Source organism: Phoxinus phoxinus (genome assembly GCF_949152265.1).
Source record: "Phoxinus phoxinus genome assembly, chromosome: 5".
Taxonomy (NCBI): domain Eukaryota; kingdom Metazoa; phylum Chordata; class Actinopteri; order Cypriniformes; family Leuciscidae; genus Phoxinus; species Phoxinus phoxinus.
Window position 1 is genome coordinate 7,774,814 of NC_136880.1, and position 15,771 is coordinate 7,790,584.

Consider the following 15,771-nt stretch of genomic DNA (forward strand, 5'->3'; position numbering starts at 1 on the left):
ACCCTAAACTAAAGTTTTACCAATTTTCTCAGAGTTTTCTCTGAGTGTTTTGTGATCTTACCTAAAGAGCAGCATCAAGGCACCAAAGAATGTCTTGAAATTGTTGTGTTGATTAATGTGGCTTTCATCAGTCAATTTAATATTCCCAAACACCTAAAGAATGAAGAAGATATTATAGGGTCACAGTTCTGTACAGTTAGTTTTATTCTCATGGACTTTTAGTTATTTTTTCTCAGTCACATGTTCTTCTTTGTCTTAGTTTCCCGCCACTCATTTGTCTCCTTGGTTACCGTCATTATGAGTTCTGTGTTTCAGCTGTGTTTGATTTATCATCTCGTTTGTGTTTGCTTTAATAGTTGTACCCTTACAGTCACTCTTTGTCCGGTCACCGTCTATATTTGTGGTTGTGTTTTGTTTGCCTGCCTGTTTGGATTGCCTTCGAAGTGGATTATTAAAGACTTTTGAAACTTGATCAACATTGTCTTGTTCTTCTTTCCTTCAACCTTGCGTGACAGATGTACACAGATGCTTTTTAAATTTCATATCACTACTCAAAAAGTCAGACCCTTTTGATTCTTCAAAATCTCTGTCGTACATTGTCAAAAATAATTAAATAATCTAAATAATAATTGAAATGTGTGCCAGCATAAAGGGAGACTGCTGATTACAGATACAATTAATGAAAATGAAAACCCTGGCCCCCCTGGTATCCAGGAATGCAGCAGCAGTGAAGCCATGGCAAGGACTGAAAAGACTACTCTGGACTGAAGTACCACCTCCTCAACAATGACAACCTGCAATGACTGGAAGAACCTTTCCTTCCTTGAAGCATGGGCATGCATAGGCATTACCAACACCCAGAGGAAGTGAACGAGGAAAGGATAAGACTCCTTCAAAAGAAGAGGAAGGCGTGGACAACACAGGAAGCCGAACATCTAATTGAACTTGCAAATGCTGAATAGAGGAAGAACATGCTAAAAAAAGGAGCATTTGAAGATTCTTCAGTCAATTCTCTCACCGCTCAATCGACTCCATCAAGACGAGACTGCAACTGTTAGAAAGGACACCTCCTCAGCACATTCAACGTATGATGAGTCAGACATGCTCTCCCCAAGTGGTGCCAATGGACCTACTTCTGAATGAACATCCCTCAAACCAATTATCACTGTCGAAAAGGCAACAGCAATCAATCCATTCTCCAGTTCAGCCCTTGAAGGAATCTCCATCTCTGGAAAGAGTAAGGATTAATGAATTTCAGAGCGCAAGAGTTAAAATCTGGTCAAAGGAAGAAGATGAACCTCTGCTAGAGCAGACTGGAAAGATATGGGTAACAGGAATGCTGAAAAAAGATCTGACAAAGTACTGAGCGAGGTAGTAACAGGAAGAACAATTGAGTCGATTAGGAAACTGCTCGGGTGGACCCCTCCAATCACCTCTGAGGCAACAATTTTGAAGTCGCCATGTAGACTGCTAGATCAAATGAATGGCTCTCCAGTGGTTGAGTCTACAACTGAGGGAAGAGTGGAAAATGTTGGAAAAGGCGATGGAAAGTTTGGAACTTTACAAGCTGCGGAGGAAAGATGCAGCATATACAACGTTGCAAGTTCGGTGGAGGAAGGCATATTGAGGATTAGACCGATGAATTGATGGGATGGAAGAGTAATGGGCGAAGGTCTAAGAGACCTATGACTTTTCTTCCGAAGGTGGAGTGCCCGATGAGTCCAGGTGACTTCAGGCTGATAGCAATTTAATCTAGCCAAAGATCGCTGACTGGAAGTAACTGGTAGTGTTGCCCCACTCCTATACCACCAGAGAAGGAATAATACTAGCTATGAGGGTACTGGACAAACAAAAATGTCTGGGAATAGAGTGTAATTGGAAAGGAAAGATCACTCCGAAGCAAACCATTGAACTGGAGCAGTTTGTATTGTATTGTATTGTATTTCTTTATTGTCCAGCAGCATATAAAATAACTATACAGCCAAAACAAAACAAAAACAGACAGATTCACATTACATAAATATAAAAATACATTTATGTAAGATGTACTAAATGAAGTCATGACAGCCCCGTTGAAACCCCACCAGTGGATGGACATTCTCAAAACATTTCTGGTTCCGAAACTGACACACAAGATAGTGTTGGGATACGCCCATAGAAACACTCTGGCTCAGATGGACAGAAGAATCATAAAAGCCATGAAGTAAATCCGTCTACCTTAGGACATGCTACTGGGCACCAATAAAAAACTGGTGGCTTGGGAATTCCCAATTCGGGGTCCTCAATTCAGTTGCTACAGAAAACTTGATTTGGCAAACTCCTCTCGAGTAATAATTCCATCGAAAGAGCCCTGACTGAACAACCATCTTTCAAGACAATTTTGTACAAGATTAATTTGCCCTGCAGAATTGATAAAGAAACCAATTTTATTTACTGCAGAGGAAGCAAAGACATAGTGGACAAAACAGCTGCAAGTTTCTGTGGACGGAAAATACTTGTTGAATTAAGATGTGGATGGAGAAAGTTATCACTGGCTCAAAAAACCTGACAATTACTGAGCATTCAACTTCGCGGGGGTGTCTTGAACACAAAAGCAAGGAGCGCCAGAGGGAGGAATAAGACGTTTGAAGATACAAGATGTCAAAGGCCTTGTCGCACAAAGGAGATATTAAATCACATTCTCCAGGTATGTGAAGTAACCCACGATGCAAGATGTGCCAGGCATAATCGGGTAGCAAAACAGACGGAGAAAATGCTGAGAAAAAGTGCAGCCCAGCCCAGACATGGGCAGAACCAACAATACCCAAGAAGACGAGCTTCATAAAACCTGACATAATGGTAGATGATGGCCATAAGATTACCATGCTTGAAGTATCCATAGTAATGGGTTGTTATAAGTTGAAGATGGGAAAATACCCAGACAATGTCGCTGCAATTAAGTTAATGACTGGAACCACCGCCCTGAATAAACACCACCCAGTGATCATATCAAGTCTGATGTATGGCCCTATCTGGCGAGACCTGTCTGACCTCTGTATACTAACAATTGTTGGATCATTCAAATGCTACGATCTATTTACAAGAGGAACTGCAATAGCAGCAATGACCTTGCCGCAGCTCACTATTTTAGCACCTCTTTGGGCGCCTCAAGCACAAGTGGAATTCCATCTCCACCACTAATGATGATGAACTGATTACTTGTTGTCAATAGATGAGAACAGACAAATTACTGAGTTATGCATGTAACAGCTGTTCCCAGAAGGAGGAAAACGAAGAGTAATACAGACTGATTAGAAACAAAAGAAAACAGGAACTACGAAATGAAATAAACTTAAAAATAAGAGTCTTGAAACACAAAAACACAGGCAAGACATGACATTTGTAAAGTTGACATCATTTTTGACAATATTGGTATGAAAAACGTACCTGCATGCCAATAATTGCGTAAATGAAGAAAAGCATGGCAATGAGGAGGCAAACATATGGAAGAGCCTGAAACAAGAAGAGATTAAAAATGTTAATCACATAAAGATGCAGATTCTGTACAGACAGAACTGAAAACTAGCTCTATTTCCAGACCTGGAAATAACATTTGTAAAATTACTTGTTTTTTTCTTCTTCAGGTTTTTCATGACCATGAAGGACAGTGATGCATTTAGTGCAAAAGTAATTTTACCTTGAAGGACTGAACAAATGTCCACAGCAGAATCCGTATTGTGTAGCCTTGTCTCAACAGTTTAATGAGTCTAGCTGCCCGGAAAAGCTTTAGAAAACTCATATTGATGGTGTTCACAGACTAAATCAAAAGAGAGAGGAAAGCAATTGTGTACTTGTGACAAAGGTTACTTGATACTTTGTCTTGTTTTAATGATTTTTAAGATATTTTTAGAAAACAAGTTAAAAAGAGGCGGGCCAGAGCTAACAAACCCTAGAAGGGGCCCAGAAACCCTAGCGACGGCAGTGTTACACACTCTTTGATTCATATTCAGACCCATAAATGTGAAATATTCCTACCTGTAGATCTACCACAATTTCAGTTATACTGCCAAGCACTGTGATGAAATCAAAGATGTTCCATGTATCACGGAAATAGTTCTGTGAGTGAAAACAATAAACAAGTAAATCAATTAAAATACATTATAGATGTATTCTCCGTTGAAGGACACTCATAAACATCAATGTGATGTCATTAAACTCACTATGAATCCAAAGGCCATGATCTTTAAGATGCATTCCAGAGAGAACAGCACAGTGAACGCTGTGTTGAGGTGCTTCAGGACAATGTCATAGGCAGCTGGCGCAGAGTGGTACTGAAAAGTGTTAAGGTTATCAAATCAGAAATGCTGTATACACCTCAAAAATATTATATTTAAGATATTTTAGCAAGTTCAAGATCATTTAATGGACACTCAAGTTTTTTCATTTAATATAAAATAAATTCAAATCAAATATTACAATTATACTGTATAGCTTCAAGTTTTTTTTTTCAATTAACATAATTATTTCCAAGTTATTGCATTTTGAAAGTTATACCTTCATCATGAGCACTACTGTGTTGAGTGCAATCATGACTAGAACCGTGTACTCGAATGATGGTGACACCACAAAGTGCCACAATCGGTACTGGAGGGTCTGCCTGTTTTGAGGCATGTATCTTGTTAGGGGTTTTGCACTGATAGTAAAGTCAATGCATGCCCGCTGAAAGAGTGAGATAAGAAAGCAGTGAAGGAACATGCTGGTTAGTACTGCAGATTGAAAACTCAGCAGAATAGCTTTATTTAGTGTTTATTCATTATTAGTGTGTTACTATCATTTAATGATGCTAAATGGCAGTTTATAAAACCTAGCAACATGGAATATATATATACAATATAAAAGCATGATGTGTAATCCAATCTACTGAATATTGAGGTAATATATTTGGCTTTTTACTCACTGCATATTGCATGCATTCATTGTATATGAATGTATATTCACCTCATTTTTCTCTAAGTTGCACTCCTCCATCATTTTGTCACCCTGCTCCTGGAATGTGATTATGATGAGAGCAACAAAGATGTTGACAAAAAAGAAAGGGAAAACCACAAAATATACGACATAGAAAATGGACATCTCCATTCGGTTTCCTCTGCTTGGGCCGTGGTCTTCTTCAGTGACATCCACAGAGTGTTGAAGAACTCTGTAGAAAGCAGGGATATGAACAAAAAATGAATGCATCAAATGAATTCAGCCAATAATGAAAGTCATCTTTTACCATTCATAATTGCAGCAATATTTTTGAACTGACATATTTGACTGAACTGACACTATCGGATGAGAACTGAGCTGGATGATGATATCAGCTGAATTGAACTCAATTCAGTTCCATAATTGAGAAAAATGACACAGTTCTTGAACCTACCCTACCCTATAATCTACCCTGAACTGACTTCAGTTAATGAAATTGCACTATTGTCTTTTTATAGCTGAATTTGACAGAATTTTATTCTGTTTGCATCGCTGATCATTATTTCCATGTTGATCACTGTAAAGCTGTATAGTATAAAGCACCATATAAATAAAGGTGACTTGACTTAATTTATTTACTGAATATGTTGCCTGTTTTCCCAAATCGTGGCTCCATTCTCATTAAATAAACCTAAGAATGACCCGACACGCAACATATTGATGAACAAGGACAAAACACCGGATATGAATTCGACGTCTAAAACGAGAATTTTTAAAGAGCAATGTCGGAGGAGCTTGAGTTTGTTACCCAGCCCTATTTGAACCACGAGATGCATCTACTCTCACATAAGCTTATGCTACTCCTACATCTTATGTTATGCGTCAGGTCAGAGGTCACTCTTCCACCGGAACTCAACTGGCATACGGCCGTTACTGGAAGCCAGTGATTATAGTTTATAAAGTTAAAAATATGGATATTTTTCGTACAAAAAACGCATCGCTTTACTTCAGAAGGCCTTTATTAACCCCCTGGAGCCATCTGGATTACTTTTATGATGGATGGATGAACTCTGATTGTGTTTGGTTGAAATAAGAATGTCATAATATAGCTTGAGGGTGAGTAAATTATGGGACAATTAAAAATTTTGGGTGAACTAACCCTTTAACTATTTTTCTGAAATGTAATGCCATGGTAATATAACACAAAATATAGTTTTATTAATGTACATAAATTTTCTTTAAAAATATTAAAAAGTGAATAACTGTTGAAATGTGTAATCACAGTCTGTAAAAGAGTAAAATCTGCAGCATTAAATCTCTTCCTGCTTCTTCATAGACATGCTACTCAACCCAAATTGAATTCATCAATGACAGTCCACATTGTTTTCCCTGCCTTTTCAAACACTGATTCTTTACATCGGCTATTAAATAAACATCTCTCCACATGGATCCTAAATGTACATTAGTTTCGGCTGTAACCCGGTAACATCCGAATCATATCAAACAGAGGTGTCATGCCCTATTCTGGTTCTAAACTGATGTTTTACAACAGGTAAAACATGCAGACTATACTACAGAAGTTAACTGTGAACTGCTATCTGACACAAAATCTTCAAGCCACCCATAATATCCGAACACGACTAAACAATTTGGCTGGCTAATCACAGAAACCAATTTGCACGTCAATAATTACCATAATTGGAGAAAATCGTTGTATTAAAATAAGATCTGTTATGAAATCCACTCACAGAAGGGGCTGGCAGAACATGCAAAGGTTTTAGGAGATATGTGAGCATTTATCCAGACTGCACACACAGTTTATTATTGGACAATTAGCAGCATCATGGCTCTCATAACTGCACGACCTTGAAGAAATGTTTCTTTCGGAGGCCAATGTTTCTGAGCTCTCTGAATCTACTTCATAAATCAAATGATGGAATTAAGCCTTTTAAAGAACAGATACATCTTAAAAATTAAGATAGGATCTTGCTTGCCTTTGCTGCAACTACAGATATGTTTTTGCTTCGGAATCGGAACCAAGAGCATTCTTCACTCCACAAGCCATTCTGAGATCAGCTCTCTTCACTCTCCGAGACGAGCTACTCTTCAGGTGTTGGTGTGACGCGATTTCCAGCGAGCTTCTCATTGCCTGTCGATCTGCACAGTGGTCTGCCAGTCGTGTGTTTCTCCTTGGGCGCTTCAACACTGCTGTTTGAGTTCGCCTGTGTATTTCTCGGTGCGATACACAGATTAAATCAGCAGATGGGCACGGACGCTGTCTGATGTGTCTGGGCAAACGCACACCCCGATCTATTCCCCGCTGCCACTCAGCCACCTCAGTCCACTCGCTGCTGAGTGCGCCCTCCTGCGACTCTCCCTCCCGCCCGGCACTAGCAGCAGCCTTCACCCAGGCCGCGCCGTGGACGAAGTCGCAGGAAGGCGCCCCAGCCCGTACCAGCCCCGCAGCCTGCCTAACGCCAGGCCAGCCTCGCCACTCTCATCCCCCTCTGTCGCCAGACCCCTGTCAGAGCAAACCCCGCAGAACGCTGGTCCTTCCCTGGTCTCCCCTGTCAGGAAGTGGCTAATGACCGTGCCCCTACACCGGGACGCTACGCCCCCCACGTCCGGGCCAGTCATTCCGCCTCGCTGTATCACCGAGGGTACGTCTGTGGTTCGCATGACCCCGCTGGTACAGTCCTTGGGAACCTGGCTAGAGCTTCCCAACCTGCGTCACGAGAACCATCAGGCTCGGCTATGCGATTCAGTTCGCATGGTCTCCTTCCCGTTTCCGCGGAGTCCGCTACTCTACGGCTGGTGGCAATGCCCCTGTCATGTGAGTGGAGGTCGCTACCCTACTGGCGATGGGTGCGATCGAGATCCCTCTAGCCGAAATGAGGTCCGGCTTCTTCAGCCCCTACTTCATTGTACCCAAGAAAACCGGTTAGTTACGGCCAATCCTGAACCTCCCTTGAACCGATCACTGCAGAGGCTTCTGTTCAAAATGCTCAATGCTCAAGAAACATGTGTCTTTCCCTTGGCAAGCCACCTTGCCACCCCTGGGGTAGAAACATTCCACCCTGCGTGGAGTAGGAGTCCTTCGTCCGTGCTAGTCTCACGACAGGGGGCTCAGACTTGCGCAGGGCACTGGAAGACTGTCGAGGTGGCGTGATTAGACTGGGAACCCCATTTGTCGTCACTGACGTAACTCGTAGTGGCTACGAAAGGGAGCGTCTCGGCTACGTATGTAACCCTCTTTCTCTGAGTAGGGAACGGAGACGTTACGTCTCCCTGCCACTTCTGCTGTACTGCTGGAAACACCTGAGTTCAGTCTCGGCTCCTCAGCAAAGAAATATATCTGCATGTTGCCAGCGCACTTCCTTATATACCCACGAGATAAGGCGGAGTTACGCTATGAAAATTCCACAGACCCATGGCATTTCTTTGCCATTGGCTCGTTTTTAAATTCTAGAAGATGATAGACTTTCTAAGCGAAACCCCATTCGTCGTCACTGACGTAACGTCTCCGTTCCCTACTCAGGGAAGTAGTTCTACTAGTTCTCCATTACTAGTTCCTACATTCTCTATTACTCACATCCAAAATCTTAAAAAATTACAAGCAAACTGTGCTTTGAGTCGATCAGATGCTTGGGTGGCTTAGTTCCCCTCGAGATTGCTTCTATTCAAAGTAGTTTGCCAACACAATCTCATGGCAATTCATAACCATTTTATGTTTTGACGAATTGGTGGATAATTGATATGATTTCTAACAATCTCATCCGTATGTTTTTGTATGATCTGCTTGCATCCCAGTGATGGTAGGTTTGAAGGTGGGGTTAGGGGTGGACCTTCATGCTTACTATTTTTTGATAATCGTACTTTACATTCATTCGAATTCATGCAAAATCACAACCTCATAACCGTTATTCTTTCCTGTGAGATCAGGTTGTAGTTTGCAAGATGGTTATTTTCAAGCATCTTGGAGAAATTTCCACAGTTCTTCTTTGATTTTCTGTCTCTTCATGTAACCCTGGACTGGTTTGATGATGATGAGATCATATCTCCGTGTAGGCCATACCATCTGTTGTATGACAACTTTTGTTCATACAAAAATTTTGCAATTTGCAATTGCAATGTTTGGAAATCTACAATTGATATTTCCTAATAGCGCACTAAAGAAAAAAACAAAGAACTTTCTTAAAATAAATGTTTTTGTGAAGATTTCAGAAAATGTCTGGACAAGTTCTGGTAACTGTTAAGGGATTTTGTTCATTCAACACTGCCAAAGCTTTCATAATGTGACATCTATTATGTTTGAAAAGAAGCCCAGCTCTTTCATGTTTGACATTTGCTGACGTTTCTGGCATTTTTGGATTCTATTTGCTCTTACACACAAGGTTCTCTGGCAGATTGAGCCCAACGGAATCAAAGCCCAGTGCTTCGTTGTTATGGCTTTCAGTCCTCTGATTTTGGATAGTTTAATGAGCAGTAAAACCTTGTTAACAGTTCAAATTAATTTTAAATAAATTAATGTTTCAGTAATTAGAATATGGTAATTTCGTTCACCATCATGTCTTTAAGCAGGCAGGCATGCATAAAGACAGGCACTGTCTATATATGTATATATCTATAGAACTAAACTACTTGAAAAAACAAAAAACTTATCTTGCATCTCATGCAAATCTCACACTTATTCACCTACGTACATCCCCATTCTCCGGCTCTACCGTAACAGATCATTTTTAGGGCAACCTGTCTGACACCAAAACATAGAGAGCTAAATCTACACTGACACAAATTTCCTTGGCAGATGTGTTACTAGTACTCGAGAAGGCAACAAAATAGCCCAGCACTTAGACAGGACTCTTCCTTCCAGAACAGTCCCCATCCGTCTCAGATCTCCTCCATGTGCAGAACAATCTTGGGAGCTGACCAAAAATGCATCACATGTTGCCAGTCTTGATGCTCCGTAACGTACAGTAAGAAACATCCGGAGCGTCCTACAACCCTACTTCACCAAGCCATTGAGTGTGACCTGATATATTAACATGCTTATGGAGTGTCTCGAAACCATCAAGCAGTTTCAGCCTAATAGCAAGCCAAACAGAACTACTGATTTTAAATTATAATTAAATGATGCGGAGGGTGAAGTTTTTATGTAAATCAAAAACAATCAACAATATACAAAGTCTTGTGCAATATATAAATAAATGGACTTACTGTGGCCAGCCTTCTCCCGTGGACACAGTAAAGAGTGTAAGAAGAGCCCAGAGGACATTATCATAGTGAAACTCGTGTCTCTTCCACTCCCTCTTCTTCACCTCCTTCCTGTCCCTCGCATAGTCAATGTAGTAGCCCCTACACAACACAAAACAATTAAAAACAGGGGCAAACAAGCAAACTGAAAAGTTACTGACCATTGTACAGCTTTAACAGAATTTTCCTGTACTTTCTGTACTTTTGAAATACAATAGTTTGATTTACTCTCTAGAAATTTTGTAAATAAAAACTTCACAATCCAGAAAGACAATTTATTTAAACTATTACTCTGCAAAAAAATTTAAGCTGCAAAAATGTCTAGAAGGTTCGCAAATTATTGGTTTGGAAATGGTTTTAAAACTATATTAATGGTAACATATTATTACTATATAAACAACGTAAATATTACAAAATGTGACATTAAAAAGGGTATAAATCACTAGTTTTTCCAAAGGAACACTGTCACCAGCAGGTGAAGTTACAGCGGGACGCCGCATCTCTTTTGCCTCCCCTGAGACCATTGACTTTTAACAGATCCACTTAAGCGTGCGGTGGGTTTAGTGGGGGGTAGTTGAGAATGAATGGGGGAAAGTCACATGAGAGGAGGCAATGCCTCCATCGCGCTGTGATTGGATATGATTGGTTATGGCTGGCTATGATTCACACGATAAATCCCGCCTCTTGTTTTCATGCGTGTTCCACGTTCGGGAATGGGAAGGCTAATTAAAAAGTAAGCAAACAACTCATCCACTTAAATATCAGCACTTTATATCATGTCAAAATCCAACTTAAAAACCTGCAGCGTGTGGAAGGCAAGGTGGATTAATTGAAGTATCAGGAAATTCTAGGAGAAAATGTAATTCCGTCAGTGAAGAAGCTGAAGCTTTGGTGTCACTGGACCTTCCAACAGGACAATGATCCCAAGCATACCTCAAATTCCACCAAGGCTTGGTTGCAGAAGAAGTCCTGGAAGAGTCTACAGTGGCATCACAGTCACCTGGCATAAACCCCACAGAAAATCTCTGGTGAGACTTGAAGAGTGTGGTTGTAGTACGCAAACCCAAGTATATTACTGAACTGGAGGCCATTGCTCACGAGGAACTAGCTCAGATTCCTCAGAAAAGCTGCCAGAAACTGCTGTCTGGTTATGTGTAGATCTTGTTTGCAGCAGGTCAAGTAGTACTTGAGTAATTAGTACCACTAATGCTAAAAATGCTTGCCATGAAGGGGTTGAATAATTTTGAGACTGCCGAAGTCATTAAAAGTAGCATTTTTAGTTGAATTTGGGGACACCACTTGAAACATTTGTTGTGTTGAGCTCTTTCAATTACTTTTGTTTGATTTGTTCATTGCAAACAGCTGAAAGTCTGTACATTTTGCCAATAAACCTGATTTCCAGTGGGGGTTGAATAATTTCGATCACAACTGTATATTAGCCTCTAAATTAAGTGTAAGTGTTTTATACTTTAATCACACTCATACAACTATTTAGGGAATAGAAGGTAAATAGTTGGTAAATAGTTATCACTGTATCACTTTTTTTTCTACAGTCTAACTACAATGTTAATAAGGATATATTGCACTAAAACAGTCATACATTAGCTTGTTGTGAACATTGTCCACCCTCTCTCTTCAAATATATGGCATATGTCTGCACTTACTGGCATTCTTTCTGGGTGCCCATTGAGCCATCAGTACAGTAAAAGAACTTCCCCTTAAAGAGCTGCACTGCAATGACAGCAAAGATGAACATGAAGAGCTTGTACACGATGAGAATGTTGAGGACGTTCTTCAAGGATGTGACCACACAATCGAACACAGCCTGCATGACACAAAACATTCAAACAGAAGAAATAATTATATTACATATCCCTTCCTAAACAGTCTTCAAACAGGAATGCAAATGAGGCGAGTTTCATATGCCACTTTTTGCCATGTACAGTATAACAAATGATACATACAGTATAACTAAACAATCAACACCACATTTTTTTTTTTTTTTTTACACAAATGTCTACATAAATCCTGGAATAATTATTCAATTAGTATAAAGTGTATCATGATGAACACTGCACACAGCATTGCCTGCACTTTTATTTGCAAGTAATCTTTTTTTTTCAGGCAGTACCGTTTAAAAAAAGAAAAAGTATTCCGATTTCATGTGGTTAATCTACAGATTAATCTGAAGATTTGCATCAGATATGGGAAAACTGTCTGTCTGAGCTAGTGATCTAGTGTCGTATCAATGTTCATCAGATACAAAGACTCCTGAAGATAGATTAGTGACAATGTTACACCTCATTTCAAATCACCACTGCACAACACTGGTTTAAGGGTGGACCTTACATTATTTCTAAAATATTTTACATTCACAGACGAATACTATCATACAAAATTGCCACTACGTAAAATAGCTATATGTTTTCTCATGAGATAATGTTGGGAATTAAGTGCACATGACCAGTAACTTCATATGTCTCTGTCATCCCTATCCCCAAAGATCTCCCATCACTAATTCAATTATGGTTTAGTTAAATGGTCTGATGATAATTCTGATAATTCTGGCTCTGTATATTACTGCATATTGATTTAAAATGAAAAATGTCAAGTGCTGCATGTTATATTTAGTCTACTTTTAATTATTCACAAAGGGATTACTCATATTTGGACAGCAGAGCGTTCTAATTAATTAATTCATTAAATGGAGTGTTTTTGTGAGACTGTTTCAAAGGAATATTCTTGGAATATTTCTTGACTAGAGTGTATAAGTGTTTGAAATACATAACGCATATAGACTATATACTAAACGTTAGTTTATTTCCCCAGAAAAATTTGAATGTAGAATAAACAAACTTAAAAGAACTACAGCATATAATTTTATTATATTAGATAATTAATGATCAGGGTAGTACAGTACATGTACTGATTGTAATTTAAATCATGACAACTCTCAAGCATGTTATTGAATATGGGATTGTTAATGTATTTGGTCTTGGCGGAGTCGATCTGCTACTCTGCTGCTGTTGATTATAGTATGGACTTGCTACTGCCATTAGACACACAGACACGCTGCTGTGAGCATGTAAGATATGCTGCTGCTGCATAAATATACATGCTTAAATCCCGTAGCAGATCTAGGCAGGTGGAGCTGGGGGAGATGGAGGGACTCTGATGGACCGCAGCAGGACTTACTTACAGCAAACAATGGACCAGACTATTTAAATATTGAGCAAGCAATCTCATTGGCTGTAGGATCAGCAGAGGCCAATCAGCTTGTACCATGCTATAATGATGTGATTGCTCGCAGAATGCATGTAAAAGACTGTCTGTGCCCTCTAGAGTTTCATGACTAAACTAGATATTTATGAGAGAGATATATCTGCAGCTTGGACATCTACAAAGGGGGACAGGAATTCCAAAAGGGGGGTCTAACCTGTCTAAATGTCACCCCATCTGGAAAACACCAGTTCAAAAGATATTTTAGTGTGGTAGGCAAACTGAAAAAGGGCAGAATTGAGAGGGATGGAAAGCGTGCTGATCTAAACATTCATCAAATGTGAAAGAGCAGATACCTTGAGCTTTGGAAGTCTTTTGATGGTCTTGAGAGGGCGGAGAACTCGGAGAACCCTCAAGGACTTAATGGTCTTTATGTCTCTGCCTTTGTTGTTTCTGTGATTAACAAAACATATTACAATATTTTAATATTTATTATTTAAAACATTTTTAAAAAAAGAAAGAAAAAATGCCCACAAAACAAGTATTACGGCTGTCAATAAATTAATTGCAATACATTTTACATAAATGCTTTATCACATATATTAGTCCCAAAATCAAAAATAAAACTTATATATATATATACACTTATATATAAGTAACGGCTCCTTTTTTTAAGTATTAAAAAATTATACAAATTAATATCAGTAACGCAAAAAAAGTGTTTTTATTTTGCATGGAGCGGTACACATGAGGGCCAACATGTTGAGATCACATGACCAGCTGAATACTACTCACTATATCTTGCTAACCCTATGTTAATGGATGCTTTTACTCATCGTTTGCTGTGAATTAAATACTGAAAGTTGAATTGATTAACTGAAAGATTTGCATTATTCTGCATCCATGCCGCTAGGTGTCAGTATAAGCCGACTGACATATCGTCAACATATCAAACAAAAACCTAAGTACACTGATAAGATGGTGCCATCTTAAAATCAGTGTTTGAAAAATGTGTCTTGAGACTAATTCATTCAAAAACATGAAGGTGGCTCTTCAAAAGCTTGGACTCCTTTGATGGTAGAAACAATTCTTATTATGAAATTTACTAATGGGCAAGAGTTCATGATTAATTGCATTAAATAATGAATCACACTAAATTAACAAGTTAAATCGACAGCCGTAATACATAATGCATAACCTAAGAATATCTATATGTATGGCTGATATACTGAGAGAATGAATGACATTTTTTTCGTTAGTAATTGCAAACATGGATCAGACATCACTATATTAACACACACACACAAACAAACACCCACACACACACAAATAAATGATCGGTGGCATCCGAATGTATATTTAAATGGACAGACAATGAGACAAATGAGAAGCATTTGCTGTTACCCCATTAAATTCCTGGCAGCCACAGAGACACAATCCAAAACAATAACAGAGAAGCATTAAAAGAGAAAGAACACATGAACATCTCAAGTGTGTGTAAAGCCATTAAACAATCAAGCTAAAGTGCCTGAGCTCTACCAGAGCATATTTATGAAAGTCTGGAATATCCTTTTACAGAAATATTTCCTTAAATAACAACACAAACAAATATGCATTTTTTTTAAGGTAAAGTGACCCTTAACATTTTTTTTTTAAATTGTGAGAAGTCTTATTATCTGCTAATAAATGCTTGGCAGTTTTCAGATCATATTAATAATATATTACCAGTGGAATTATCTCTGATGTGGACTGCATGAATTTAGGAATTCTCTAAATTGTTTCCCATATAGACTCTTAAAATTAGGACACCACCATTCAACTGAAGATACTATATATTTAAGATCATATTTCACATATATTCTTCAAAATGGCTATCATAAATCATAAAGTAACTATATATGTGTGAAATTTGTATGTGTACCATTATAGAATATATTAGCAAACATCAAGCATACAAGAGCAGTAACCAACCACTGTGGACTTATATAACTTAAATGAAGGGTATCCAAAGTACAGCCCACGGGCCCATAGCCTTCTCTGAATCAGCCCGCAAGATGCTTTAAAAATAGAACAGGATTTGGCCTGCCATTAAGAAAGCATATGCAATTTATAGACTACATTTGGATGTTGATATCTCATATAGCCAAATCTCTTAACACACCACCTCCACTAGTGCAGTTGCCACCAGTTTCTTCTAATGTCCGAGGTCCTCTGATGAAGTTGCACACAAAAAGAATGAAGAGATTTTTTGGCTTATCATACATATACTGTACTCTTTTTTACATAATATACCCTACAATTAGCATAGAGGATTTGGTATTAAATGATGGATATACCTCTTTAGCCTGCATA

The 15,771-nt window shown here is 38.9% G+C and overlaps 2 protein-coding genes across 2 annotated transcripts in view; one reads left to right on the top strand and one right to left on the bottom strand.

Annotated features, from left to right (window-relative positions):
* LOC306998452 (uncharacterized protein) overlaps positions 1-15,771 on the top strand; it is a 460,366-nt gene that overhangs the window by 47,257 nt on the left and 397,338 nt on the right. The window lies entirely within an intron of this gene.
* cacna1eb (calcium channel, voltage-dependent, R type, alpha 1E subunit b) overlaps positions 1-15,771 on the bottom strand; it is a 138,182-nt gene that overhangs the window by 34,917 nt on the left and 87,494 nt on the right. The window contains exons 25-34 of the mRNA XM_079614372.1: positions 13,776-13,872; positions 11,865-12,025; positions 10,165-10,302; positions 4,978-5,179; positions 4,534-4,698; positions 4,200-4,310; positions 4,015-4,095; positions 3,677-3,796; positions 3,427-3,492; positions 62-153 (exon numbers count right to left, since the gene is read on the bottom strand). Of these exons, the coding sequence (XP_079470498.1) occupies positions 62-153; positions 3,427-3,492; positions 3,677-3,796; positions 4,015-4,095; positions 4,200-4,310; positions 4,534-4,698; positions 4,978-5,179; positions 10,165-10,302; positions 11,865-12,025; positions 13,776-13,872 (1,233 nt within the window). The remainder of the gene's footprint in view (positions 1-61; positions 154-3,426; positions 3,493-3,676; positions 3,797-4,014; positions 4,096-4,199; positions 4,311-4,533; positions 4,699-4,977; positions 5,180-10,164; positions 10,303-11,864; positions 12,026-13,775; positions 13,873-15,771) is intronic.